The sequence below is a fragment of the Loxodonta africana genome, chromosome 2 (genome assembly GCF_030014295.1).
Source record: "Loxodonta africana isolate mLoxAfr1 chromosome 2, mLoxAfr1.hap2, whole genome shotgun sequence".
NCBI lineage: Eukaryota > Metazoa > Chordata > Mammalia > Proboscidea > Elephantidae > Loxodonta > Loxodonta africana.
The window spans coordinates 23,234,767-23,262,622 of NC_087343.1; the positions used below are offsets into that span (position 1 = coordinate 23,234,767).

The 27,856-nt window shown below is 34.2% G+C and overlaps 1 protein-coding gene across 4 annotated transcripts in view; it reads right to left on the minus strand.

Annotated features, from left to right (window-relative positions):
* Positions 1 to 27,856, minus strand: part of CDH18 (cadherin 18) — a 390,041-nt gene that overhangs the window by 42,238 nt on the left and 319,947 nt on the right. For all 4 annotated transcript variants that reach the window (XM_003407876.4, XM_064270825.1, XM_023545398.2 and 1 more), the window contains 2 exons: positions 15,095 to 15,216; positions 5,207 to 5,324 (listed from right to left, as the gene is read on the minus strand). In XM_003407876.4, coding sequence (XP_003407924.2) covers positions 5,207 to 5,324; positions 15,095 to 15,216 — 240 coding nt within the window. The remainder of the gene's footprint in view (positions 1 to 5,206; positions 5,325 to 15,094; positions 15,217 to 27,856) is intronic.

Below are 27,856 nucleotides of genomic sequence, written 5' to 3' on the forward strand. Positions count from 1 at the left end.
TAACCTTGGGTTTTATTTCTCAATGTTATTGTCCTTGTTCGTTTTGTCTTTTTGATTAATGAGGATATTCAGCATAATATTGATTAGTTAGAGTGGCTACAGAAGCCCTGACACTAGAAAAACTGTTTAGGGGAACCTGGCCCAAATTGCTGATCTTTAGAAGTGTTTTAAGACACCAGGTTTTGGGTTTGTTTTCCTGTGCAGCAATGGGTAACTGTTTCTTATTTATTTATTTATAATCAGGCTTCTGACTCATTTTGAATTTGGAGTAACTCTTGTAAACAGCATATATCAGTGTATTTTTTAAAAATAAAATGAACCTGATTGTGACTATGGTATAGTCAGATTAATTTCCACTTTTTAAATTTTTCATTTTCTGTGATTTCGCTTTGTACCTTTTATTCTCCTTTCCAACCTTCTGCTGTATTGATAAATTATGCTTTGTTTTTAATCTTCTGATTCTCTTAATTTTGTGTTTTTCTTCAAGTTGTAATACATGAAATTAAATATTAATTATGGATTTTTCCTCTTGTCTATTGTTTCTTACAAAGCTCCTGAAAACAAATATTAATACAATACTTGTCAAAATATCTGTAGTGAAAGAAAAAGATTCTTTTCATATATTGGAAAAAAGTTTCATTATCCATCTTTCCTTAATCCCTGCCAGTTTACTATTTTTAAGTAAATATAGAGAAGATTGACAAATGCAAATTGTTTTTCTTCAGAATTTTGAGCACGTGATTTTTACCAACTTCTATCATCTACGTATTTTTTAATGAGAAGTTCACTTTAGATTTCATTATTCTTTTTTCAGTATTCTGTCTTTTCTTTCTGATAGCTTAAATTTTTTATCTTTCAGGTTTGACTTCTTCGATCTTACCTATCCAAGTATGGATTTAATTTTTCTGCATGGCTCTTGGTGTTTATTTTCAATCTAAAAGTCCTCTTTTTTTTTTTCAATTCTGAAAAATCATCATGCATTTTCCTACAAATATTGTTTTCATGCTCTAATTTCTTTTTAACTCCTTTGGACATTTAGGAGTGAAGGTGCCAAGTCATCGTCTTGCTTACTTTGGACATGTTATCAGGAGGACTAGTCCCTGGAGGACATCATATTTGGTAAATGTGAGGGTCAGTGAAAAAGAAGCAGACCCTCAGTGAGACGGATTGACACTGGCTGCAACACTGTCTGGGCTCAAACATAGCAACAATTACAAGGGTGGCGCAGGACTGGGCAGTGTTTCGTTCTGTTGTATGTAGGATCACTATGACTCAGGGTCAACTCAATGGCAACAATAATAGCTAAAAATAGCTACGATTACATTTTTTCATCTGAGGTTTATTTGCTTAAATTTATGAATTTTGTATTTGAGTTTGTTAAATCTCTCTGTATCTAGCCTAGAGGTAATGCTATCTCTGTGTGTGTGTATACATGTGCATATACATATATGTGTATATAATGTATTTATATTTCTGAATATGTATATATACCAGTTGTTGAATCAATTCCAACTCATGAAGGCCCTATGTTCATCAGAGTAGAATTGTGCTCCACAGGGTTTTAGATGGCTGATTTTTCAGAAGCAGATCACCAGGCCTTTCTCCCAAGGTGCTTCGGGGGAACTCAAACCTCCAACCTTTTAGTAAGCAGCCAAGTGCATTAACTGTTAGCACCAACCAGGGTCTCTCTCTGTCTCTCTCTTTATGTATATATATATAGCATAATTACATTTCTAGATATGTGTGTCCCAATATACACAACTACATTTCTATATTTTTCATATATAGTTCTATATATATATTTGATATGTATAGTCTTCATAAGAATTTTGTAATTATTTTCATGCAAATTTGTTTTATTTCATCGTCTCATTTCCTTTAATCAATTCTTAGTCTTTTTTAAAGATGTTTATTAGTTCTTTTCATTTAAACAATCATAAATCCACTTATATTGTTTTCTTTTTTCCCATCATTTGTTTCTTATTATTCCGAATGAATCTATTTCCTGACTTATTTCTCATTTTATGTACTATCTTTTAAAATTTTGAACTTTAAGCTTATGATAAACAACAATTAATGCATTCCTTGCTGTCTTCCTAAACCTCTTATTCTCTCCACTCATTCTTTGCCATACAGCAGTTTTGGAGATGTTGCTAAACCAATGGCTTTCTGATCCCTGGTCCTAGCTAGGACGCTGTATCTCCTTTCTTTTGTTTCCTCAAATATGCATTTCCATATATGTCATAAAAAAAAAAAAATCATGGCTATATTTCTTTCTATGAGCTTGCTTTCTTTATGCTTTGGGGGCATGCAAAGGTATTCTAATTCATATAATACAATGCCCAACCACCCAGTATCCAGAGGGCCCATATTTTCTGACTTTTACTTCATTGTATTTTTGTTCTAAAGTTGTCCAGATATATATGTATGTATTCATTTGGTAAGGCTATTATATTTTTATTTTCAGCTTTATACATTTTTATCTTCATCTTTATACATTTTTATCTATCACCATTTTGTGTTTGGAAGAAAAGACACCATCTCAACTGCAATGCCTTACTTATGGTATCATTAATTCTTTCAGTGCTACAATTTGGCATTTCTAATCACAATTTATGGATGTGTAAACTGAGTTGTAGAGTGGTTAAGAAACCAGCCTTATGTAGCACAACCAAGTGTTGCTCAAAACACTTATTTACAATAATGAACTAGCATCACTTTTATCAGAAAATTAATGCTTTTTCTATCAAAGAGAAACTATTATTGTTATATATAATTTCATCAATTCACACAATTTTAAAATTATTCTTAGAAATAAATGAAATTCATTTTGTTGTTGTTGGGTGCCATTGAGTCAATTCCAATTCATAGCAAGTGTGACAGAGTAGAACTGTTCCACAGGGTTTTCTTGGCTGTAATCTGTACAGGAGCAGATCTCCAGGTCTTTGCTGCTCTGGAGCCACTGGGTGGATTCGAACCTACAACATTTTAGTTAATAGATGAGCATTTAACCATTGTGCCACTAGGGCTCCTTGAAATTAACTTTACCACTATATAACTGTCCACAGGCTCCTCGTGTTTGAAATAGTATAGCCAATTTGAATATTTATTTGTATTATTAAGGAAAATCTTGAAAATTTTACACATGCATCCTAAACTCTATTAAAAGTTTATATATTTTGAGGGGAATACCTTAAATGTGATTAACCAACATGGTTAATTGTCTTATCACTGAATTAAGAGATTTATAACATAATCATTAATTGAATCTACAAATAACTGGTATAATAATCTTGTGTGAAGAACTTTTAGTCACTAATGCAGATTTCGATAATAATAAAGTTCTCTTATTTTTCTAAAGGAAACCCTGGTGGTGTAGTGGTTAAGTGCTATGGCTGCTAACCAAAGGGTCAGCAGTTTGTATCTGCCAGACGCTCCTTGGAAGCTCTGTGGGGCAGTTCTACTCTGTCCTATAGGGTCGCCATGAATCAGAACTGACTCACTCGATGGCACTGGGGTTTGGTTTTTGGTTTGGTATTTTTCTTGTACTGGGTTACATATGTAGCTTATTAAATAGCTTGAATTTAACATATTTTTAATTATGACTTGAATTTTCACTGTAATATTACCAAATGAAAGTTATTTCCAATATGTAAAATTAAGTAATACCTTCAGTGGAAAAGAAAAAGAAAATCCAATAGAAATGTAAGTATTTATGTCTAGATTGGATTTCAATACACCAAGGCGGTAAGTAAACGATATTGACAGGTACATTTCTTCAAAATGTGACAAAAATATAAATTAAATTTTTGCATACTTCACATGATTAACTGCACTACATATAATTGGGATTGTAAGATGTCATTAAATGCATAATAGTCAATTAAATGGATTTTTCATACACGAGTGCATTTCAATTATACATATGTGTATATATGTGTGATTATGCATACATATATACGTATATGTGTGTGTGTGTGTATATATATATATATATATATATATATATATATTTCTCCAAACCCATTGCCATCAAGTTCATTCTGACTCATAGCAACCCCATAGGATTCCCCCATTTCTAAGGAGCAACTAGTAGATTCCAGCTGCTGACCTTTTGGTTAGCAGCTGAGCTCTTCTTAACCATTGTGCAACCAGGGCGCTTAACATGGGAGAGAAAATCAAACTTTGTGAGTTCATATAAATCTTGGTATGGTCACAGGCACACTTTGATATCCTTGTCCTGGCATTTTAAAAAAGCTTTAGGAATGGTGGGAGAAATTCCTTTCAATTGGTTCTCATTTACCACTATTTTTTTTTATAGGGTTTGAAAATGCATTTCCTAGAAGGGTACAAAGAGAGAATTAAATGTTTACTTGAAAATGTTTGTACCATTGTTTCTTCATGGGATTCTGATGCAAGTTTCAAATAGCATATTCAGATAAAAATGGTCAAAAACAGTTTGGGGAAGGAAAACATTGATGCCAATTAGAGTACTGCACATACAGAATAGCTTATTGCTTATTGCTTCCCTTAGGTATGGAAAGATGACTTCTATACAACCTGGAGGATTCTACCAAATAGGAAATCTAAATCATGATGAATCTTACACAGTTCCTAAATTCTGGGTTCTTTATTTTTTCCCCGCACGCAATACAGATGGTTAAACAAAGATAATTCAAAGATTTCCACAGTACTCTGCTATTATGCATATTCATCTATCCATATTTTAGAAAAATATCCATAATAACAAAAGAAAATATAATTTGTACAGCACTTCTTGATAGCCCTGCTAACGCAGGATGATTTCAACCACTGCATTTCCTTCCCTAACTGTCCCTAAGACATATTTTTCATTTTTCCTAATTTAAATTTTTTCCACCCCCTAGCCATTGCAGCAGCTTTCATAAACATGTTTGTCAGCGAAGATTTCTTTTAAAATTTGCCCAAGAGCATAGTACATGTACGTTCCTTTTTTTTTTTTTCTGAATAAATTCTATGAAAGTTATTTGTACGTATGGCTCAATTTTAAATACAAGCTATTCACAGATCATAACACATTAACATCAAACTGACTTTCAATGCTTATTTGCAAGCTGTTCATGGGCAGATGAGAATACAGGAAAACTGTTCAAGCCTATTTTATGTATCCAGTCAAAGCAGAAACCACATCAATCAAAAAAAAAAAAATAGATGTACATATGTTCACCTTCATTGTCCTTCAGAGAGAAGTTTGGGTTTATAGACAAGTGGTCATCGAGAAAGAAGTTAAACCTTGGTCCATTGGCAAAATCATCTTTATCAGTGGCACTGATGGTGTGAATAACCTAAAGAAAAAAAAATACTGAATATTAAATTAGAGTTGATTTTGATTATATTGCATCATTTTAAATTGCTAAGATAAAAGTATTTTTGTATAATCCCTTTATCCATTTTGAGTGTTTTCAAAAGCAACTTATGAAAATAACGAGTAATTTGTTCTCTTGCATTAGATCTTAGAAAAAATCTTACAGCACAATTTATAATCATTCACGGTTTATTTTCTAGGACAGCACAAACATCGTTTTAAATTTTCTTTATCACCTGCAGTACCTTGGGACCAATTAGTTTTAAAATTTTGTATGAACACCTGTTTGGGGAGATATGAAGTATTGTTTGTACAAATATAAATATCCCAGTGTTGATGTAGAACAGCCTTGCGGAGCGTGTTGGTCTCAATCAGTAAATGCAAAAGCAATGGAGTCTTGCATTTCTTCCTGTTTCAAGGGGCCTCGGAGGCCAGGATCCAGCCCCTGCATTTTGCAGACGAGGAACCTGATGCTCAGTGGAATTGTGATGCGCTCCAAATATTTAAAATAATGTCAGCGGCAAAAGCAGATCACTCAACACTGTATCTGCTAAGTTTTCATCTTTAGTGACTGAGAGAAAGCGATTCTAAAATTTGGCTTATAGGCACGCTCAGGAGCAGAATAAGTTAAGCTATAGAAATAAAACTATTCCAGATGGCCCAAGAGTTGAAGACAAATTATATTAGTTAATTTTGTTATTCTTGAATCAGCAATCAATACCTATGGAAGCAGCAGTCAATAAGTTAAATGACATATTGCTTTGGGTAAATCTGCTGCAAAAGAATTCTCTTAAGTGTTAGGAAGTGAAGATGTCACTTTGAGGACTAAGACGTGCCTTACCCAAGCCATGGCATTTTCATTTGCTTCATATACAAGCAAAAGTTGGACAATGAAAAAGGAAGACCAAAGAATAATAGACACATTCAAATTGTTATGTAGGCAAAGAATACTGAATATACTATGGACTGACAGAAGAATGAACAAATCTGTCTTGGAAGTACAGCCAGAATGCTCTTTAGATGTGAGGATGGTAAGACCCTTCTTGCTTATTTTGGACATGTCATCTGGATGGACCAATTGCTGGGGAAGTACATGAGGCTGCAACAATGGGCTCAAACGTAGCAACGATTGTGCAGAACGTACAGGATCTGATGACGTTCCTTTCTGTTATACACAAGGCCGCTGTGAGTAGCAGCTGACTTTACAGCACCTAACAACAACATTTCTGTTAAGGTTCCTGGGTGCCACAAACAGTTTGTGCTGGACTACTAACCCAAAGGTTGGTGGTTTGAAGTCACCCTGAGGCACCAGGGAAGAAAGGCCTAGCAACCTGTTTCCATAAAAGATTACATCCAAGAAAACCTTATGAAGCTCAGTTCTATGCTGTAATACATGGGTTCACTATGAGCCGTAATTGGTTCAATGGCAACAAGTTTTATAATCATTTCACTATTAAACAGTAAATAGTCAAACAAATAAGCAAAATCAGTATTTTTAATATTTAATGCTTAGGTGCTCTCTTTCCAGCCCTTTCTTAGAAAAATAAGAGCTTCCTCTCCACGTAATGAGCCTAACATTAATTGGGCAGATTAACTAGGAGGAATATAAAAGTACTAGGAAGGAAAGGTCAATGGGAATAAAACCAGGAAAGCATATGTTTTCATTGAAGTCAAGATGGTGTTTTAGGTTATAGAATTGATCCAATTATCTCAGAGGTTTGGAGGAGCTAAATAAGATGAATCTGAAAAATTTGTGTTTTGAACTAGCAATACACAGCTCATTTGAGACCTCAAAAAGAACATTTCATTTTTTGTTGTAGGGGTGAAATACTAATTTGACTAAATTGAAAACCAAAACCCATTGTCGGCAAGTCAATTCAGACTCATAGCAACCCTACGGGACAGAGTAGAGCTGCCTCATAGGGTTTCCAAGGGGCAGCTGATGGATTTAAACTTCTAAGCTTTTGATTAGCAGCTGAATTCTTAACCACTGTGGCACCAGGGCTCCAAGTTCCAAATAGGAGGGAAAAAAAATGGGAAGCATTTGCTTCAAACTCAATTTGCCCAAATAATGATCAAGATATTAAATATTACTTACATATATATTTTCTTATATATATTTGTATTAAAAGCAATCATATATTTTAGTCTTTGTATCCTTTTTCCATAGTTATTAACACATTAAAAAATGTAAATTAGTATTATCATTTAATTTATATCTGAGGAACAACTTCACATGTCATTGATCTGACCAACAAATTAAAATCACATACTAATATTAATACTATAAATAATAACATCTACACTTATTTGTCTTCTTAATATAAAACAGATACTAGGATAAGAACTTTTTTTCACATTTATTTATCCTTCACAGTAATCCTAGTTCTAGTTAACAATATTCCTGTTTATCAGATGAGAAAACCAAGGTTCCATGGGATGAATTATTTACCCATGTTAATACAACTGGTAAATACAAGTGTTTTTCTATAAGAAAACACCAAGAAGCAGCACTTATTTCTCTCTCTCTCTTTCCAGGAAAAAAAAAAAAAAATTAACCAGCAACTGGCTTTCATGAAATATACATTGGTTATTTCAAATTTCTTGCAATCCATACTGAAGGCTGTGGTCTTTGATCTTCATTAGTAAGTGCCTCAAGTCCTCTTCACTTTCAGCAAGCAAGGTTGTGTCATCTGCATAACGCAGGTTTTTCATGAGTCTTCCTCCAATCCTGATGCCCCATTCTTCTTCATATAGTCCAGCTTCTCAGGTTATTTGCTCAGCATACAGATTGAATAGGTATAGTGAAAGATTACAACCCTGATGCATACCTTTCCTGACTTTAAACCAATCAGTATCCCCTTGTTCTGTCCGAACAACTGCCTCTTGATCTATGTAAAGGTTCCTCATGAGCACAATTAAGTGTTCTGGAATTCCCGTTCTTGGCGATGTTATCCATATTTGTTATGACCCACACAACTGAATGTCTTTGCATAGTCAATAAAACACAGGTAAACATCCTTCTGGTATTCTCTGCTTTCAACCAGGATCCATCTGACATCAGCAATGATATCCCTGGTTCCATGTCCTCTTCTGAAACCAGCCTGAATTTCTGCAAGTTCCCTATTGATATACTGCTGCAGCCATTTTTGAATGATCGCCAGCAAAATTTTGCTTGTGTGTGATATTAATGATATTGTTCTATAGTTTCCACATTCAGTTGGATCACCTTTCTTGGGAATAGGCATAAATATGGATCTCTTCCAGTCAGTTGGCCAGGAAGCTGTCTTCCATATTTTTTGGTCTAGATGAGTGAGCACCTCCAGTGCTGCATCTGTTTGTTGAAACATCTCAGTTGATATTCCATGAATTCCTGGAGCCTTGTTTTTTTGCCAATATCTTCAAAGCAGCTTGGACTTCTTCCTTCAGTACCATCGGTTCCTGATCATATGCCACCTCTTAAAATGGTTGAACATCAACTAATTCTTTTTGGTATAATGACTCTGTGTATTCTTTCCATCTTCTTTTGATGCTTCCTGCATCGTTTAATATTTTCCCCATAGAATCTTTCGCTATTGCATAAAGAAAACAAAAATCCTCATAACTGGACCAATGAGCAACATCAAGATAAACAGAGAAAAGATTGAAGTTGTCAAGGATTTCATTTTACTTGGATCCACAATCAACAGCCATGGAAGCAGCAGTCAAGGAATCAAAAGACGCATTGCATTGGGTAAATATGCTGCAAAGAACCTCTTTAAAGTGTTGAAGAGCAAAGATGTCACCCTGAAGACTAAGGTGCAACTGACCCAAGCCATGGTATTTTCAATCGCATCATATACATGTGAAAGCTGGACAATGAATAAGGAAGACCGAAGAAGACCTGGCACCTTTGAATTGTGGTGTTGGGTAAGAATATCGAATACACCATGGACTGCCAAAAGAATGAACAATTCTGTCTTAGAACAGGTACAGCCAGAATGCTCCCCAGAGGCAAGGATGGTGAGACTGTGTCTTACATACTTTGGACATGTTTTCAGGAGGGATCAGTCCCTGGAGAAGGACATCATGCTTGGCAGGGTCCAGAGTCAGTGGAAAAGAGGAAGACCCTCAAGGAGGTAGATTGACATAGTGGCTGCAACAATGAGCTCAAGCATAAAACAACTATTGTAAGGATGGTGCAGGACTGGGCAGTGTTTCTTTCTATTGTGCTTAGGGTTGCTATGAGTCAGAACTGACTCAATGACACCTAACAACAACAGCATTTCAAATTTCATTATAACAAAATGTGTAGCTGACCAAAAATCTTGTCTTTTCGCAACACATTGCAATTTATTAACAAACTCCCTGTTTATATAACAACAAGGAATGTTCATCAGGGAATGTTAAGTTTCAAATATTTTTGTTTAGAGAAAGAGTTCTTCAAAAGATCAATACTTTTACACTGAAAAATGTTATTATAACTACTTTTATGAAAGTAAATAGAAACTTTTACAAAATATTGTTCTGTAACATTACATCAGAGAAAGGCTTTGCAAAGATTTACACTATGGCAAATTCTATTTATTGAACATTTTATTGATAAGATTGAATTTAATGTTTCTATATATATATACAGCCAGTGACAAAAATTGATTTAGCCTGGACTCAAATGTATTCATTCTTCTGTTACCTTAAATCTTAAAACTTGCTAAATAGCCTTAGTAAGGATTTAACTAACCCAAAACAATCCATGGAACATTTTTAAATTTAATTCTATTTCTATACACATAGTAATGTATGAGTTCACCTGAGGAAAAGTTATGAAAAAATAATTTTTATTTTAATTTTGGTGGCTTTATTTTCTTTTGATAGTAACAGGTTTTCCTTTTTTTTTTTTGAAAGTGCATATAATTTCCAGAATGTATACTCATCTACTTAAAAAAGTAAACCAAATAAAACCCAAAAACCAAATCTGTTGCCGTTGAGTTAATTCTGACCCGTAGTGGCCCTGTAGGACAGAGTAGAACTAACCTGTAGGGTTTCCAAGGAGCAGCTGGTGGATTCAAACTACTGACCTTTTGTTAGCACCTGAACAGTTAACCACTGTGCCATCAGGTCTCCAAACCAAATAAAGGGATTTAATATTCTGTTGTTTAGTTGTACAAGTTTATTAAAGCATAAATCCCTCAAAAATAATTGTTGCATATTTTATTAGTTTAACATTTACTGTACCAAATTTAATACTAGATAATATTAGATAGTAGGAATATTAACTAATATTCTTTTTAATGAATTTATTGGAAGAACAAGCGTAATCACGAGTAAAAGGTTATAAGTTGTAAGAGAATCCATAACCCATTGGGATTGAATATAGGTATACATATAGATATAGACACAGGTATAGATATTCAAATATGTGTGCATATATTAATATATAAAAAATGATTTAATATTTGATAAATTTAGTAAATAAACAGTAGTTGTAGTTGTTAAATAGGCATTTCAGGAAACTTAATGTTTTCGAACAACATATGTTGATTCTAATGTAAATGATAATTTTATCTCAAAAAAGCCAGAAATACCATATTTTTTCACAAATAAGTGTCCACATAAATAATGTGCCCACCCATATAATGGGTTTTTACCCATATAACACATGTAAGATAATGTGTTTACAAAAATAGGATGGGGTGTTGCCTAGTAAGCAAAAAAATGTATAATGTGTGCATTATTTGTGTAAAAATATGGCATAGGTGTGATTTCATTAAGAAGTTCATATGAAATAAAAAAATGGCTGATCATTTTTTCAAATTGTATATCATTTCATTTGCCTGCTTTAGACTATTTAATGATTTATTTTGTTTTTTTGTTTGTTGTTTTGGAGAAAACCAAGAACCTTAAGGTCAAATCAGGACCTATTTGGTCATTTGCTCTGTGTTCTCCAACCACTTGCCCTTTCTTTGGATTTCCCTATCATTCCATGTTCTTTCTTTACTACTTTATATGTTTCCCAACTTCCACTAGATCCCAACTATCAACAATATAAATCATTTGGTTCAAATACACTTCAGAGATCAATTCTTCTAAAAGGAAGGTTTATTTTGTGCCCAAGACAAGTACATTTGTATCACTCAGAATTTCACATCCATAACACAATAGCAATTGCAATTAATCATTTTGAAATTAGTTGTTTGATACTGTACTACAACAAGAAGATAAAATCTATGATGGCAGGAACTATGTCTCCTTATTTATTGTGAATCTATGGCTCCAGGACATTAGGACATTGTCTTAAATACTGTATTTGCTTGTTTAAAATGTTTACATTTATAAAGCCAGGAGACTGAAGAAGAACTGATGCCTTTGATTTACGGTGCTGGCAAAGAATATTGAATATACCATGGACGAAAAAGTCTGTCTTAGAAGAAGTACAGCCAGAGTGCTCCTTGGAAGTAAGGATGGCAAGACTTCATCTCATGTACTTAGGACATGTTACCAGGAGTGACCAGTTTCTGGAGAAGGACATAATGCTTAGTAAGGTAGAGGGTCAGCAGAAAAGAGGAAGCCCTTCGATGAGATGGATGGACACAGTGGCTGCAACTATGGGCTCAAATATAGCAATGATTGTGAGGATGACACAGGACTGGGCAGTGTTTTGTTCTATTGTACATAGGGTCACTATGAGTTGAACCAACTTGACGGCACTTAACAGCAACATACAATATGTTTGCATTTACAAAGTCACATAAAATTTCTTAGAAGTGCTGCAGAGGCTAAGTGGTCCTTGTAGAGGGTAGAACTGAAGGACTCAGGCTAGCAATGTGACACTGAGAGGGAGTGTGGTGTACAGAAAATGCCTGTAGGAACTTTTACATGAACAAGAGGTAGACAGTATGAGAGGTCAAAGGAAAATTCAAGGTCACAAGCTAATATAAATAAATTCAACTATAAAACTGTGACTAGCATTTTAGGATTGAAAACAGACGTTCACATCCACATGCCTAAGGATGTCTTTTGATTGTCTTTATTTTCAACTAATATTTTTGGGAGAAAAAGAATTCAGGATTGTCAGTCATTATCTTGTAACTTGGAATTTATCTTTCCACTCTTGTCCAACTTTCATCTTTCTTTATGAAAGGTCAGCTTTTAGTATTGTCATTCTTTTGAAGGCATTATGTCTTTTTTGGTTGTTTTTATTTTTAATTAAACTTTCTGTTTTCAGGTAATCACAGATTCATATACAGTTGATAGAAATACTGTAGAGAGAATCCATATACCCTTTAACATTTTCCTCAGTGGTGGCTGTCATTAGGTGCCTTCAAGTTGATTTTGACTATAGTGATACAATGTGACAGAGTATAACTGCCCTATAGGGTTTTATTGGTTGTAATGTTTTTGGAGCTTTGGTGGTGCAGTGGTTAAGAGCTACAGCGTATTATGGCTGCTAATCAAAAAGGTTGGTGGTTCAAATCCACCAGCGCCTCCTTGGAAACCTTATGGAGCAGTCCTGCTCTGTGTTGTAGGATCACTATGAGTTGGAATCGACTCAGTGGCAATGATTTTTTTTTTTTTTAATCTTTATGGAAGCAGATTGCCTAGTCTTTTCCCCACTGAGTCACTGGGTGGGTTTGAACAGCCAACTTTTCAGTTAGCAGCCAAGCACTTAACTGTTTGCATCATCAGGGCTCTTCCTCTCAGTAATAACAGCTTGCAAAACTACAGTACAATATTATGGCCAGTATGTTGACAAATATTTCTGTTATCAAGATCCCTCATGTTGCACTTTCGTAGCCACACCCACTTCTCTGCTGCCTCTACCCCTCCTGAAGATATGGCAAAGACCAATTTCTATATATACATATATTTTTTTTCATGTTAAGAATATTTTTCCAGTGAAATCATGTTGTGTTAGGTGCCAACAAGTCATTTGCAACTCATAGCAACCTTATATATAACAGAACAAAATATTTCCTGGTCCGGAGTCATCCTCACAGTTGTTGCCATGTTTGGGCCTATTCTTGCAGCCACTGTGTCAATCCATCTCCTTCAGGCTCTTCTTCATTTTAATGTCTTTTTCCAGAGAGTGGTCCTTCCTGATAACATGTCCATGGTACGTAAGATGAAGTTTCACCATCCCCACTTCTAAGGAGCATTCTGGCTTTATTTCTTCCAAGACAGATGTGTTTGTTCTTCTGGCAGTCCATGGTATATTCAGTATTCTTCACCAATACAGTCATTCAAATGCATCAATTCTTCTTCAGTCTTCCTTTTTTCATTGTCCAGCTTTTATGTGCATATGAGGCAACTGAAAATACCATGGCTTGGGACAGGTGCACCTTAGTCTTCAAAGTGACATCTTTGCTTTTCACATTTTAAGGGGGTCTTTTAGAGCAGATTTGCCCAATGCAATGTGTCGTTTGATTCTTGACTGCTGCTTCTGTGGCCACTGATTCTGGATCTAAGTAAAATGAAATCCTTGACAATTTCAATTATTTTCTCCATTTATCATGATGTTGTTTGTTGGTCCAGTTGTTAGTTTTGTTTTCTTTATGTTGAGTTATAGCAATCATAAATTACGTAAATTTGGGGATTGGCTTTTTTTCACTTAGAAAAGCTCTCTGGAAATTCATCCAGGTTTATTACATGTATTAACACTTTATTCCTTCTTTATTGCTGAGCAACGTTCCATGATATGGTTGTACTGCGGTTTACTTAATCATTCACTCATTGAGGTACATACGGATTGTTTCCAGATCCGTATTATTGTGAATAGAATTAATATAACATTTATATACAAGTTTTTGTCAGAACGTAAGTCTTCATTTTTCTAGGATAAATGTTCAAGAGTGCGATTGGTGAATCGTATGGTAGTTGTGTGTTTATTTTTTTTAATATACTGCCAAAATGTACTCCAGAGTAGCTGTACTCTTTTATATTCCCCCAGCAATGTTAAGAATGATTCAGTCTCTCTGCATCTCACCTGCTTTTATTTTCTTTTATTTTAGCCCATCTGATAAGTGTCTAGTGACACATCATTGCAGTTTTAATTTACATTCCCCCAATGCTAAGGACATTGAACATCTTTTCATGTGCCCCATTGTTTTAGCTGCTAACTTTGTGTAATCTGTTATGCAGCATGCAAGACAAATGACCATCCCGTGCCAGCCTCCTGTTTGTTTTCCGTGCCTCAGCCACTCTGGTCTTCCTTCAAAATTCCCACAATCCCTTCACTCGTTGACATTCTATATCCAGCCTCAGGCCCTATGTTCAAGCTCTTCTTTCCTTCCTGCACACTCCCCATCCCTAATATATACACATTCTTCACCTGGTTAAATTCTAATCATCTTTCAGTACTCAATATCACTCAATCATCACTCATAAGTCATTTTCTTCAGTCCCCCAAAATAGACCAAGTCAGTTCCCCCTCTCCAACCTAGATGAAGCTTCATTAGGACAGGAAAGTTTGCTGTTTCCTCAACACTGAATGCAAAGCTGTACATAAAGAATTCAATATATTTTTATTGTAATGATGAGTGCAGGAATGAATGAGTTGATTTGTTGAGTTACATTTGAAATCCAGAGAATTTGTTTCCTAAAAAAAAAGAAAAGAAAAAATATACTTGCAGCTTATACTAAAGGTTTATAAAATTATTTTCCCTCAATACAAAAATAGTTTGCAAGATTCTATGTACTATACCTAAACATAATAAAAATAAAGCTGCTCATTTTTCTTCCATTTAAATGCTAGTAAGGAAATAATTAACTTACCTGGCCAGGCTTAGAATTTTCACAGACAACAATATCATATTCCCTGGCGAGTTCGGGTGGATTGTCATTGACATCCAGAACCCTAATACCCACTGTGACATGGCTCAGCAAAGCAGGATTGTCTGGAAAACACACAGGGATGTATTTAGTATTTCCATGCACACTTTAGAGCATTGGTTTAAAACAAATCTCCTTAATAGTGTAGCTTGTCACTAGATCCATATGCTGCAGCAGGACTCTTGGCAAAAGACAACTTTATGAAAGCACTCTTGCTGGAACTCATTAACTTACAGAAAAATGAAAAATGAACAACAAGGCATGGCATGAATGCTAAAATGATATTTTGTCATATCAAGGAAATTACATGTTATTTAGGAACCGAAGTGGGAGAAAGTTGTCAGAATTCATTGTATGCTGTCAGAGTCTGAGGGATGAAAAATTGGTTTCATCATTAATATAAGAAAATCACAGCAGCTGGTTAAAAAAAGAAAAATCACAATCTAAAAAGTTCAAGGTTTCAAATCTAAATAAATGCAAAGAAAATAGAAAGTAACATTCTTTACAAAAAAGACTATTTTCTCCTTATATGAGAACATATGCCGTGTGTGATTTTAAGTAGCCCTTGGGAAAAAAATATACAGAATAATTTAAATCAGAACATAGCATGGAATTCCTGTGCAACTCGGAGAGATACCATAATAGTATATTCACTACTTTAAAATACACCTTAAACTCTGCCTTTTTATTTTTTAATAAGTTTATTAGTTTGGAGATGCAATGAAAAAAGGAAAATATTTGATAAGTTTTACATTTCAAAGGTATAGTAGTAGTGTCATAATGAGAACATTAAATCTTTCTTTTTATTGCTAGATTTCTGATATACTTGAGAAAATGTCCAAAATTAAAACTTACACATTAACGTATTAGACTAGTACGTAGACATAAATATAAAATATAAACAAATTTATCAAAAGGAGCATAAAAACATATAAAGAAGATGTTAAAAATGTAAAAACAAAGGAAGGATTAAAATTTTTCTATAAGTGGCTCTAAAAAAAAACAGAAAATACGAGTAGAACTATCAAAACTAAAGAAAATTAAATTTAGGTAAAACCAAAGTTATTTTCTCAAAATGAAAAAAAAAAAAAAAAATCAGGTTGAGATAGTTTTGCCTAAATTGAAAGAAAGAGGTAATTTCAATCCTGTACACATTTTTTTCTGGAAAACAAAGAAAGGAAAATATACTCCATCACTTGCTTTTTTGTGGCCTATACAATTTGGATACCAACACCAGACACTTCCAATCATGGCAGGTGTTAAGTATCAACAGCCTAAGCAAAATAATAGCTAATCTACTGTACCAGTGTGTAAAAAAACAAAAAAATTCTGTCTTAATCGATTTAGTTCCAGAAATGTCATTTTTAGCTTACTATTAAAGGAAAAAAGAGAGGAAAGAAGAATAGTTAGAAAAGGAGAAGAGTAAAACACATAAACATTATCCATAAAGTTAATGGATTAAAGGAAGGACAAAAAAGCACATCATATCAATTTCAACACAAATAGACAAAAAAAAAAAAAAACACTAAATACTATTCAATATCCATCCATGTTATAAGACAAAAAAAAAAAAAAAGAAAAAACCTATACAAACTATGAATGTGCTGTCTCAAGCTGATCAAGGATATGGAAAAAAGGAAAAAAGAAACCTGAGGTAACATTAATCTTAATGGCGATGAACTAATAAAAATTAATAAACAAACCTATAAGGAAAATGGGAATAAATCTAACAAAATGTAAAAGTCTTATATGTAGAATACTTTATGGAAATACATTAAAGAAGATCTAAACAAATAAAGAGCTCCACCATGTCTGTGGCTGTTGTTGTTTTTGCTGTTAGAAGCCATCAAGTTGGTTCCAACTCATAGCTACCCTATGTACAAAGGATGAAACACAGCCTGGTCCTGCACTATCCTCATAATCTTGTTATGTTTAAGCCCACTGCTGCAGCCACTGTCTCAATCCATCTCAGTGAGGGTCTTCCTCTTTTTTACTGACCCTGTACTTTACCAGGCATGATGCCCTTCTCCAGGGACAGATCCCTCCTGATAACACGTCCAAGGTATGTAAGACTTAGTCTCGTCATCCTTGGTTCTAAGGAGCATTCTGGTTGTACTTCTTCCAAGGCAGATTTGTTCATTCTGGCCATCCATGGTATATCCCATATTCATCACCAACACCAAAATTCAAAGGCGTCAATTCTTCTTCAGTCTTCCTTATTATGGAAGACAGAATGTCACACTCTACCTAATGCAGTACTAATGCAATTGAATAACTGCTGTTTATTAAAAGCAGGGTGATGTATAAAATCTGTAGTATTAATTCCATATAACTAGAGCTAAAAACTAACTCTAATTTTATAGCCACTTGTGGCCTACCTGCTTGAATTCTTGTATTTATTTTTGCTCAATTAAAATTAGCCAACTGTATTTATGAACTGACATATTCCTTTGGATCTCTACTTATTTCTCTCAGTCTTTGTGTTAGTATTTTAATCCCTGAATATCAATTAATTTACTTAAAAATTTGAACAATATCCAGATGGATTACATGGCTTTTGCTATGGCTAAGTGGGATCATGCTGCTAAAGTTCATAATACAATTTTTTTCTGTAATTTTTATTCTCATTTTTGTTTTCATGCCTCATTCCTAGAAATTAGTTTTTAATCTGCATCTGAGGGTATAATAAGTAGAATGTACTAGAATCAGACGAACTTAGGTATATATCCAGTACGTAGCACTCTTCAGTAGCATGAACTTTGACAAGTTATTTCCTATTTCTATGCCCAAATTATTTCATCTGTAAACCTGGAGTAAGAGTTATGTGATTTTCCAAATTGTGTCTTTGAGAATGCTACCTAGAACTTCACTAATAGAATGGATTATAATTTTATATTCTTTTTCTTTTTCTGGGTGAGCAATATAATCGTATTAAAAGTTTTCTTATTAGATATAATTGGAATCAGGAAGCGGTTTTTTAATCAAAACAAAACATTCTAATATGAGGAATCATTAATAAAAAAATACTGATATATATTTTAAATGATTGTATTAAATATTTGAATGCATAATGATTCGCCAATATCTGGATGTAGGGATAAACTCTTCTCTGAGAAAGGATTTTCCGTGACTTATGGTTAATGTCACCATTCTTGTAAAAAACACACTTGTCGTATCATCTTTGAAGCCAAAAATTCATTTTATTTTAAGTAAAGGAAGAACTTTAAAATGCTTTCAACCCAGTTTAAGTGCAACACCATTTCAAGTTTATATGAAGTTCCCTATAATTTTAAAAATGTTCTATTTTTCTCCTATATTGAAGTATATTTTTAGCAGATCACTTATATCAAGTATTAGGAAAACCTTAAACTTATACTACTATAAAAAGCCTAACTCCATTTTACATACATATATATATATATGTATATATACACACACACAAATATAAAATTCTGTTATGTAATATTTAATAGATTACATAATTGAAATGACAAGTTGAACAGGCTTGGAAATAAAACTCAAGAAAGAGGCTTCTCATACTGGCCATGAAAGAGGGACTGATACTGGACTAGCATGCCATCATGAATGACTATAAAGCTCAACAAAATATATGAACAAACTATTCGCAGATATTGACATCAGACGGTGCAAACCAGGCACCCTGTGAGAAGATTAACACACAAGCTTAGTTTGGGAATTTCCTTCGGTGTTGTGCTTAAAGGCAATGTTATAGTCCATGGCACTGAGAGGTGAAATCCACAAAAAGAACAATGGTCTCATTGATATAAGGGACAGAGAATGGTATGCAGAAATCCTGGGATGACTGGAATTATTGGGGTTGAGGTACTGGGGACAGTTCACTGCACAAAGAAGTAGCTGCAAAAATCTACAGCAAAGTCTTTTGAGTCTTCACTAAAAATCTAATTTGTAAATGCACAGGGCAAGAACCTTAAAGCACTGGCAGAGAAAAGGTACTGTGGAGTTCCAAATGGAATAGAAATTCTATAGGTTGCACATAGCTGAAAGACATAGGAGTTACAATAAGACAGTGAATTCCTACAAGTTTGCTGAACATTGTGGGCATTTAATTAAGAACCTAGAAAGGATGCACCTTATTACTAAGGTCTCAGTAGTAGATAAATATTCAACACATGCCTTAACAAAGCATAAAATTGAGCCTAAAAACAATGGGCATGATTTGTTAGTAAATTAAATGCCTGCCAGAACAAAATTTAACATCTCTTAGTAACAGAAATTAACAACATAAACGGCTACTATACATGTTGGCCTCACCAGATGTAATAAGCAGGAATCAAATCACCTACATCTATGGAAAGAGATGATAGTGAAGCATAAAATCATCAGTCACAATGAGGCCAAGGGCCAACTGTGGAAAAAGATCATCAATTGCTCATATGCAAGTTCAAGTTGAAGTTGAAGAAAATTAAAACAAGTCTAAGTGAGTCAAAGAATGACCTTGAACATATCCCACCTGAATTAAGAGACCATCTCAAGAATACATTTGACACACTGAACACTAATGACTGAAGATCACATGAGTTGTGGGATGACATCAAGGACATCATATATGAAGAAAGAAAAATGTTATGAAAAAGACAGGAAAGAAAGAAAAGATGAAATAAATGTCTGAAGAGACCCTGAAAATTGAGTAGATAAAGTGAATGGAAGAAACGATGAAGTGAAAGAGCTGAACATAAGATTTCAAAGGGAGGCTTGAGAAGACAAAGTATTATAATGACATATGCAAAGACCAGGAGTTAGAAAACCAAAAGAGAAGAACATGCTAAGCATTTCTCAAGCTGAAAGAACCAAAGAAAAAATGTAAGACCCAAGTTGCAATATTGAAGGATTCTATGGACAAAATGAGGGAATATCAATTGAGATGTTTCAACAAACGGATGCAGTGCTGGAAGTGCTCACCTGTCTATGTCAAGAAATATGGAAGACTGTTCCCTGGCCAACTGACTAGAAGAGATCCATATTTATGCCTATTCCCAAGAAAGGTGATCCAACCAAATGTGGAAATTATAGAACAATATCATTAATATCACACACAAGCAAAATTTTGCTGAAGATCATTTAAAAATGGCTGCAGCTATATATCAACAGAAAACTGACAGAAATTCAGGCCGGTTTCAGAAGAGGACATGGAAACAGGGATATCATTGCTGATGTCAGATGCACCCTGGCTGAAAGCAGAGAATACCAGAAGGATGTTTAAAAATAAAAAATTTACCTGTGTTTTATTGAGTATGCAAAGGCATTTGCCTGTGTGGATCATAACAAACTATGGATAACACTGCGAAGAATGGAAATTCCAGAACACTTAATTGTGCTCATGAGAAACCTTTACATAGATCAAGAGGCAGTTGTTCAGACAGGACAAGGGTCTACTGATTGGCTTAAAGTCAGGAAAGGTATGCATCAGGGCTGTAATCTTTCACCATACCTATTTAATCTGTGTGCTGAGCAAATAACCTGAGAAGCTGGACTATATGAAGAATGGGGCATCAGGATTGGAGGAAGACTCATGAAAAACCTGCATTATGCAGATGACACAACCTTGCTTGCTGAAAGTGAAGAGGACTTGAAGCACTTACTAATGAAGATCAAAGACCACAGCCTTCAGTATGGATTGCACCTCAACATAAAGAAAACAAAAATCCTCACAACTGGACCAATAAGCAACATCATGATAAACAGAGAAAAGTTTGAAGTTGTCAAGGATTTCATTTTGCTTGGATCCACTATCAACAGGCATGGAAGCAGCAGTCAAGAAATCAAAAGACGCATTGCATTGGGCAAATCTGCTGCAAAGAACCTCTCTTAAGTGTTGAAGAGTGAAGAAGTCACCTTGAAGACCAAGGTGCGCCTGACCCAAGCCATGGTATTTTCAGTCACATGCATGTGCAAGCTGGACAATGAATAAGGAAGACTGAAGAAGAATTGATGCCTTTGAATTGTGGTGTTGGCAAAGAATATTGAAAATACCATGGACTGCCAAAAGAATGAACAAATCTGTCTTGGAAGAAGTGTGGCCAGAATGCTCCTTAGGGGCAAGGATGGCGAGACTGAGTCTTAAATACTTTGGACATATTGTCAAAAGGGATCAGTCCCTGGAGACGGACATCATGCTTGTCAAAGTACAGGGCCAGCAGAAGAGAGGAAGACTGTCAATGAGGTGGATTGACACAGTGGCTGCAACAACAAGCTCAAGCATAACAATGACTGTAAGGACGGCTCAGGACTGGGCAGTGTTTCGTTCTGTTATGCATAGGGTTGCTATGAGTCAGAACTCACTTTACAGCACCTAACAACAACATAACAAACGGGTAAAATATTGAAAGATATTTTAAAATATTGAAAGATGCAGGAAGCATGAAAAGAAGATGGAAGGAATATACAGAGTCACCGTACCAAAAAGAACTAGTGGACATCCAACCATTTCAGAAGGTAGTTTATGATCAAGAACTGATGGTACTAAAGGAGAAGTCCAAGCTGCACTGGAGGTATTGGCAAAAAACAAGCCTCCATGAATTGATGGAGTACTAGTTGAAATATTTCAACAAATGAATGCAGTGCAGGAAGTGATCACTTGTTTATGCTAAGAAATTTGGAAGATAGCTATCTGGCCACTTGCCTGGAGGAGATCCATATTTGTTCCCATATTTGTTGGAAAGGTGATCCAACTGAATATGAAAATTATCAAACAGTATCATTAATATCACATGAAAGTAAAATTATGCTGATGATAATTAAAAAACAGTTGCAGCGGAATATTGACAGCAAATTGCCAAAAATACAAGTTGGATTTAGAAGGGGAATATCAGTGCTGATGTCAGATGGACCTTGGCTGAAAGCAGGGAATACCAGAAAGATGTGTACATATGTTTTATTGACTACGCAAGGGCATTCAACTGTTCGGATCATAACAAATTATGGATAATATTGGGAGGAATGGGCATTCCAGACACTTGTGCTCACGTGGAACCTGTACATAGGCCAAAAAGCAGTCATTCAACCAGAACAAGGGAATACTGGATGTTTTAAAATCAGGAATGGTGTATGGCAAGGTCATATCTTTTCACCATATGTCTTCAATCTGTATATTGAGTAAATAATCCAAGATGCTGGACTATATGAAGCATAATGTAGAATCGGTATTGAAGGAAGACTCATTAACAAGCTTCAGTTTAAGATGATACAACCTTACAAGCTTAAAGTGAAGAAGACTGAAGTGCTTACTGATGAAGATCAAAGACTACAGGCTTCATTACGGATCACACCTTAACATCAAGAGAAAAAAAAAAATTCTCACAACTGGACCGCTAAGTAACATTATGATAAATGGAGAAAATATTGATGTTGTTAAGGATTTCATTTTACTTGGATCCACAATCTATGTCCACCAAAGCAGAAGTCAAGAAATTAAACGATGTATTGCGTTGGGAAAATTCACTTCAAAAGACCTCTTTAAAGTGTTAACAAGCAAAGACGTCACTTTGAGGACTAAAGTGCACTTGACCCCCCAAAAAAAGACTCAAGCCATGGTATTTTCAATTGCCTGATATGTATGCAAGAGATGGACAATGAAAAAGGAAGAAAAAAGAATGAAAAACGAACAAGGAAGAATACATGCCTTTGAATTATGATGTTGGCTAAGAATACTGAATTCTCAGCCAACACCACTCTGGACAGCCAGAAGAATAAACAAATCTGTCTAGGAAGAAGTACAGCCAGAATGCTCCTTAGAAGTGAGTGTGATGAGACTTCATCTCACATACTTTGGACATGTTATCAGGAGGTACCAGTCCCTAGAGAAGGATATCAGGCTTGGTAAAGCAAACGGACAGCAAAAAAAAAAAAAAAAAAGAAGACCATCAATGAGAATGGACACAGTGGCTGCAAAAATAGGCTCAAACATAGCAAAAATTGTGAGGGTGGTGCAGAACCATGCGGTGTCTGGTTCTGTTTTGCATGGGGTCACTGCGAATCAGAACAGACTCAATGACACCTAATAACTGACAAATACAATATAAATTATCTAAATATTTATTCATGAATAATGGCAAATATAAACAATGGAAAGAGTAGAGCAAACACTAGAAATAAAGATATGATAAAAGAAAGCATGCAAATCATTTAAGTAGAAATATACAAACAATAGAGGAAAGTCAATGAACATGGTTCTTTTTTGAAAAGAAATAGAACAAGATAAACCCTTGAATAAATTTTTAAAAATGTAAAACTTATCAATAACATATGTAAAAAGTGAGACTTTTCATGGATTTTACAAATATAGTAAAAAGAGAAATACATACACAACATTAAGCCCAAATAACTAACATTAAAAATAAATAGACTTATTAAAAAATAATTACCAAAACTGAGGCACAAAGTCTAAATAGACATATAATTTTTTAAATTTTATTTTATTTAAACAATATGCCTTACCAAAAACGAACAAAATAAAAAAAGAAACAAACCTCCCATGCACAATGGTAAATTCATTGGTGAATTTTATTAAACATTTTTGAAGGACATAATACTAATCAAACAAAATTTGTTTCAGAAAGCAGATAAAGAACCAATACCATGATATGTTTTAAATTATCTGACAATAATACTGCTATGAAATTCAGGTTGTGGTGTTGGCAAAGAATCTTGAATATACCATGGACTGCCAAAAAAGTGAACAAATGGGTTTTGGGAGAAGTCCAGCCAGAATGCTTCTGAAAAACACAGATGGCGAGACCACATCTTATATACTTTGGACACGTTATCAAGAGGGATCAGTCCCTGGAGAAGGACATCATGCTTGGTAAAGTAGAGGGTCAGTGAAAAAGAGGAAGACCCTCAAAGAGATGGATTGACACAGTGGATGCAACAATGGGCTCAAGCAGAGCAAGGATTGTGAGGATGGTGCAGGCTCGGGCAGTGTTTCGTTCTGTTGTGCATAGGGTGCTATGTATTGGAAGTGACTCGATGGCATCTAAGAACAACAGTACAAAATGTAAACCTCAAACTTTAAATATATAAGAAAAATAAGCTAAAACTGTGTTACCTTGGGTTTAGTAAAGGTTTTCTAGAAAAGGCATAGAAATCAAGAACCATAAAAGAAAAAAAAAAAGATAAATTATACTATATAAAAAATTGCTCTTGCAAAATCTCTGTAAGTCTTTGAATATGTTGTTTATTAAGAAAATATAAAGATAAGCTACAATATGTGAGAAAATATTTGTAAAACATATCTGATAGTCATATACCCATAATATATTAAAATCTCCAAAATAATAAAAATCCCAACAATTTTATTAAAAGGTGTAAAATTTAGCATGAATTGACCATAGCATATATACAGACTGCACATAAGCATATGAAAAGATGTTCATTTCCAATAATCTGGTGAAATGCAAACTAAAACAAAAATGAAATCTCGGTTACTAGGCTGGGGGGAAATACTGACAATGTCTAGGACGTGGAGCAGCTTCTGATGGCAAGGCAAAATGGTATTGCCACTTTGGAAAACAAGTTGGTATGTTTTCATAAAGTTAAACATACTTTGTGACCTGACACCCCACTCTTAGCTTTTTATCTAAGAGAAATAAAAACAAATGTCCCTATAAAACCTGGGTGCTATATCATGACTGTGGTGGTGCTCAGATGGCTGGATGCATTTTTAAAATTTATCAAGTTTTATACTTAAGTGCGATGATTTTAATACGTAAATTATTCCTTAGTAACCTGACTTTTAAACAAAAAAAGTGACATACATTGAGACTTTAAATTTGGAGCAAAGAAATAGTATCACTTATTTAACACATTAATTATATTGTGAACAATGTCAAGAGATTTTCAAAATCTTTAAAATACTATTGAAATAAATCTTTTTCTAATAAATATTTGTAAAAATTTAAAATATAGTATATGTTATTTACAATGGCTTTAAAAACTCATAAAATATTTAGAGGTATATTGTATAAAACTTCTACATGATAACTACAATATATTATTGAGAAAAATCAAAGAATAATTAAGTAAATGGAGAGATACGCCATTTTCATGGATTGGAAGATTCAGTCCTAAAATGTCAACGGTCCACCAACTAATCTACTACAGATCTTATTCCAATTCCAATTCAAATTTCAGAAGCCTTTTGTCTTGTATGTACGTTTGCTTGCTTTTAGTAGAAATTATCAAGCAGTTTCTAAAATTTATAAGGAAATGCACAAAATTGAGAATTACCAAATCAACTGGGGAAAAAATAAGCATGGTTGGTCATCTTTTGCTATCAGGTTCTATAGCAGTACAGTAACCTAGGTAGTTTGTCATTAGCATTAAAATGGGCAAGTAGATAATTGGAACAAAATATAAAATGTCCATAAAAGAGTAACAGATATATATGATGAACTGATTTTTGACAAAGTTGCCAAAATTATTTAATTGAGAAAGTGAGAGCTTTGAAAAAATAGACATATACACAAAACTGTGTTAGTTAATATCATTTAATGATATTTTCAGTCACTATACACTGATACATACATGTATAAACATGTTAAGGAATGTATTTTATTTTACTACTTTTGATCATTGGTTAAAGCAATACTTTTTCGTTATTGTTTTAATGCTATTCCTTTTGTGTGTTAAGGAAAAAGTACTATTTAGGGTACTTTTGTTTGCTAAGGGGAATTGTTAATATAATCACATTTGTAGAAGATAAATTATATATATTGAAATAAGCACACTAACAATAGTACGATAATATCTAGATGTTTCAAGGACTTAAAACCCCCCACTCTGCAGTAATTTTTTTGTTTTGTTTTGTTTTGTTAGACACCCAAACCCACTGCCATTGAGTCAATTCTGACTCATAGTGACCCTATAGGACAGAATAGAACTGCTCCCATAGAGTTTCCAAGGAGAGCCTGGTGGATTTGAACTACCAACCTCTTCGTTCACAGTTGTAGCGCTTAACCACTGCATCACCAGGGTTTCCTTGTTAGAAACAGATGTTAACAAAAACTAATTTCAGGTTAAAATACAATAGTGAATAAATTCATCAAATATAAATTTAAATTGTTATCACTAGAAATTAACAATTGAATTAAATTTGATTTTTGCGGATTCTAATCTTTGAATGTATTTTCTTGAGAGACAAAGAGAAAAATTCAATAAAAATAGAAGTGGTAAACTTTGGTTTATGGACACAGAAAAAGTGGAACAGATGTTTGAAACAAAATTCTTAAATAAATACTCAAATCAAGGTACCCATTGTTTTGTTGTTCTTTTTCTTGTTGCTGCTTTTTAATGTGCACGCTCTGTGGACAGTAGGACCTTTCATATTCATTCGAAGTACGAATAAGGTAACATCTTCATGTTGGCTCTGTTTGAAGAATATTTGCAAGCAAACAATGAATGGCAGAGTCCTATTTTGGTTAAGAGGTCAGGCAAAATAAGTTCTGACTTAGTGCACAGAACAAGAAGAAATAAGATATTTTGGGTAAAATGGGAAATACAGAGCTTAATGATTTTTGAGTTGTACAATGAGTGATGAAGTTCATGGGCAGATAAGGTAGGTGGAGAATTGAGAAAGAATATTCATGTATTTAACAACATTTTATTAACAAAATTCTAGGTGCCAGGAAATTTAATAAGTGTTTAGGAATACTATGATAAACAAAGTTAGACCTGATTCCTAAACTTGAGGTGCCCACAGTATAATAGAGGTGAAAAAAAAGATGACAATAAAATATAATAAAAACAATACTTAAGACATGCATTGAATTAGAATGTAGAAGAGAAGGGGCCACAGAACTTGCCTGAGAAGTTGAGAAAGATTTCACAGATGCATAACATTTAAAATAGTTCTTGGAAAGAAATGGGTGTTTATAAAACAGAAGAGAGTGAAAAGGGGTATTGAAAGATGAAAATGTTAAAATTATTATAGGTTAAAATTATTAGAAGAAGATGGCCTCTTTGAAGGTCTATGACTAAAAGTACAACACACAATTTTTAGAGGATTAGAGAGGGCTGAGTTTTGTTTAGCAAAGCCATATGTATTCCATGTGGACTTTATTTCTTATAAACATTCAGGATGTTTGTGTGTCTGTCTGTGTCTATGTGTGCATATCCACATGGGATTAGCACTAAAGGGAGCTATGACATAAATAACATTTTTATTGGCAATAATGTTTTCAACCCTAAAAAGCATAAGAATTACATAGGATAATGGTCCTTAAACTTTAGTATGGCTCTTAAACTTTTAGCATGGTATGGTTCTTAAACTTTTAGCATAAGGTTACCAAAGGGATTCCAAGGAGTGTCTGGTCGATTCAAACTGCCAACCTTTTGGTTAGCAGTCTTAGCTCTTAACCACTATACCATCAAGTTTTCCTTTAGCATAAAAGTCACCTTGAATTCTTACTAAAACCCAGCTTTCTGGGCCAGAAAGACAGTTTCAGGTTCAGTAGATCAGCAGTGGGACCTAAGGATCTGCATTATTACATCTGTAGTGATCCCAATTTAAGAACCACAGACTTAGAATTTAAAATATCAAGTCTTATCTCAAGAAAAGTTGTTGTTGTTAAGTGCCACTGAGTCGGTTCCAAATCATAGAAACCCTACATACAACACAGTAAAATACCAGCCGGTCCTGAACAATCCTAACAATCGTTGCTATGTTTC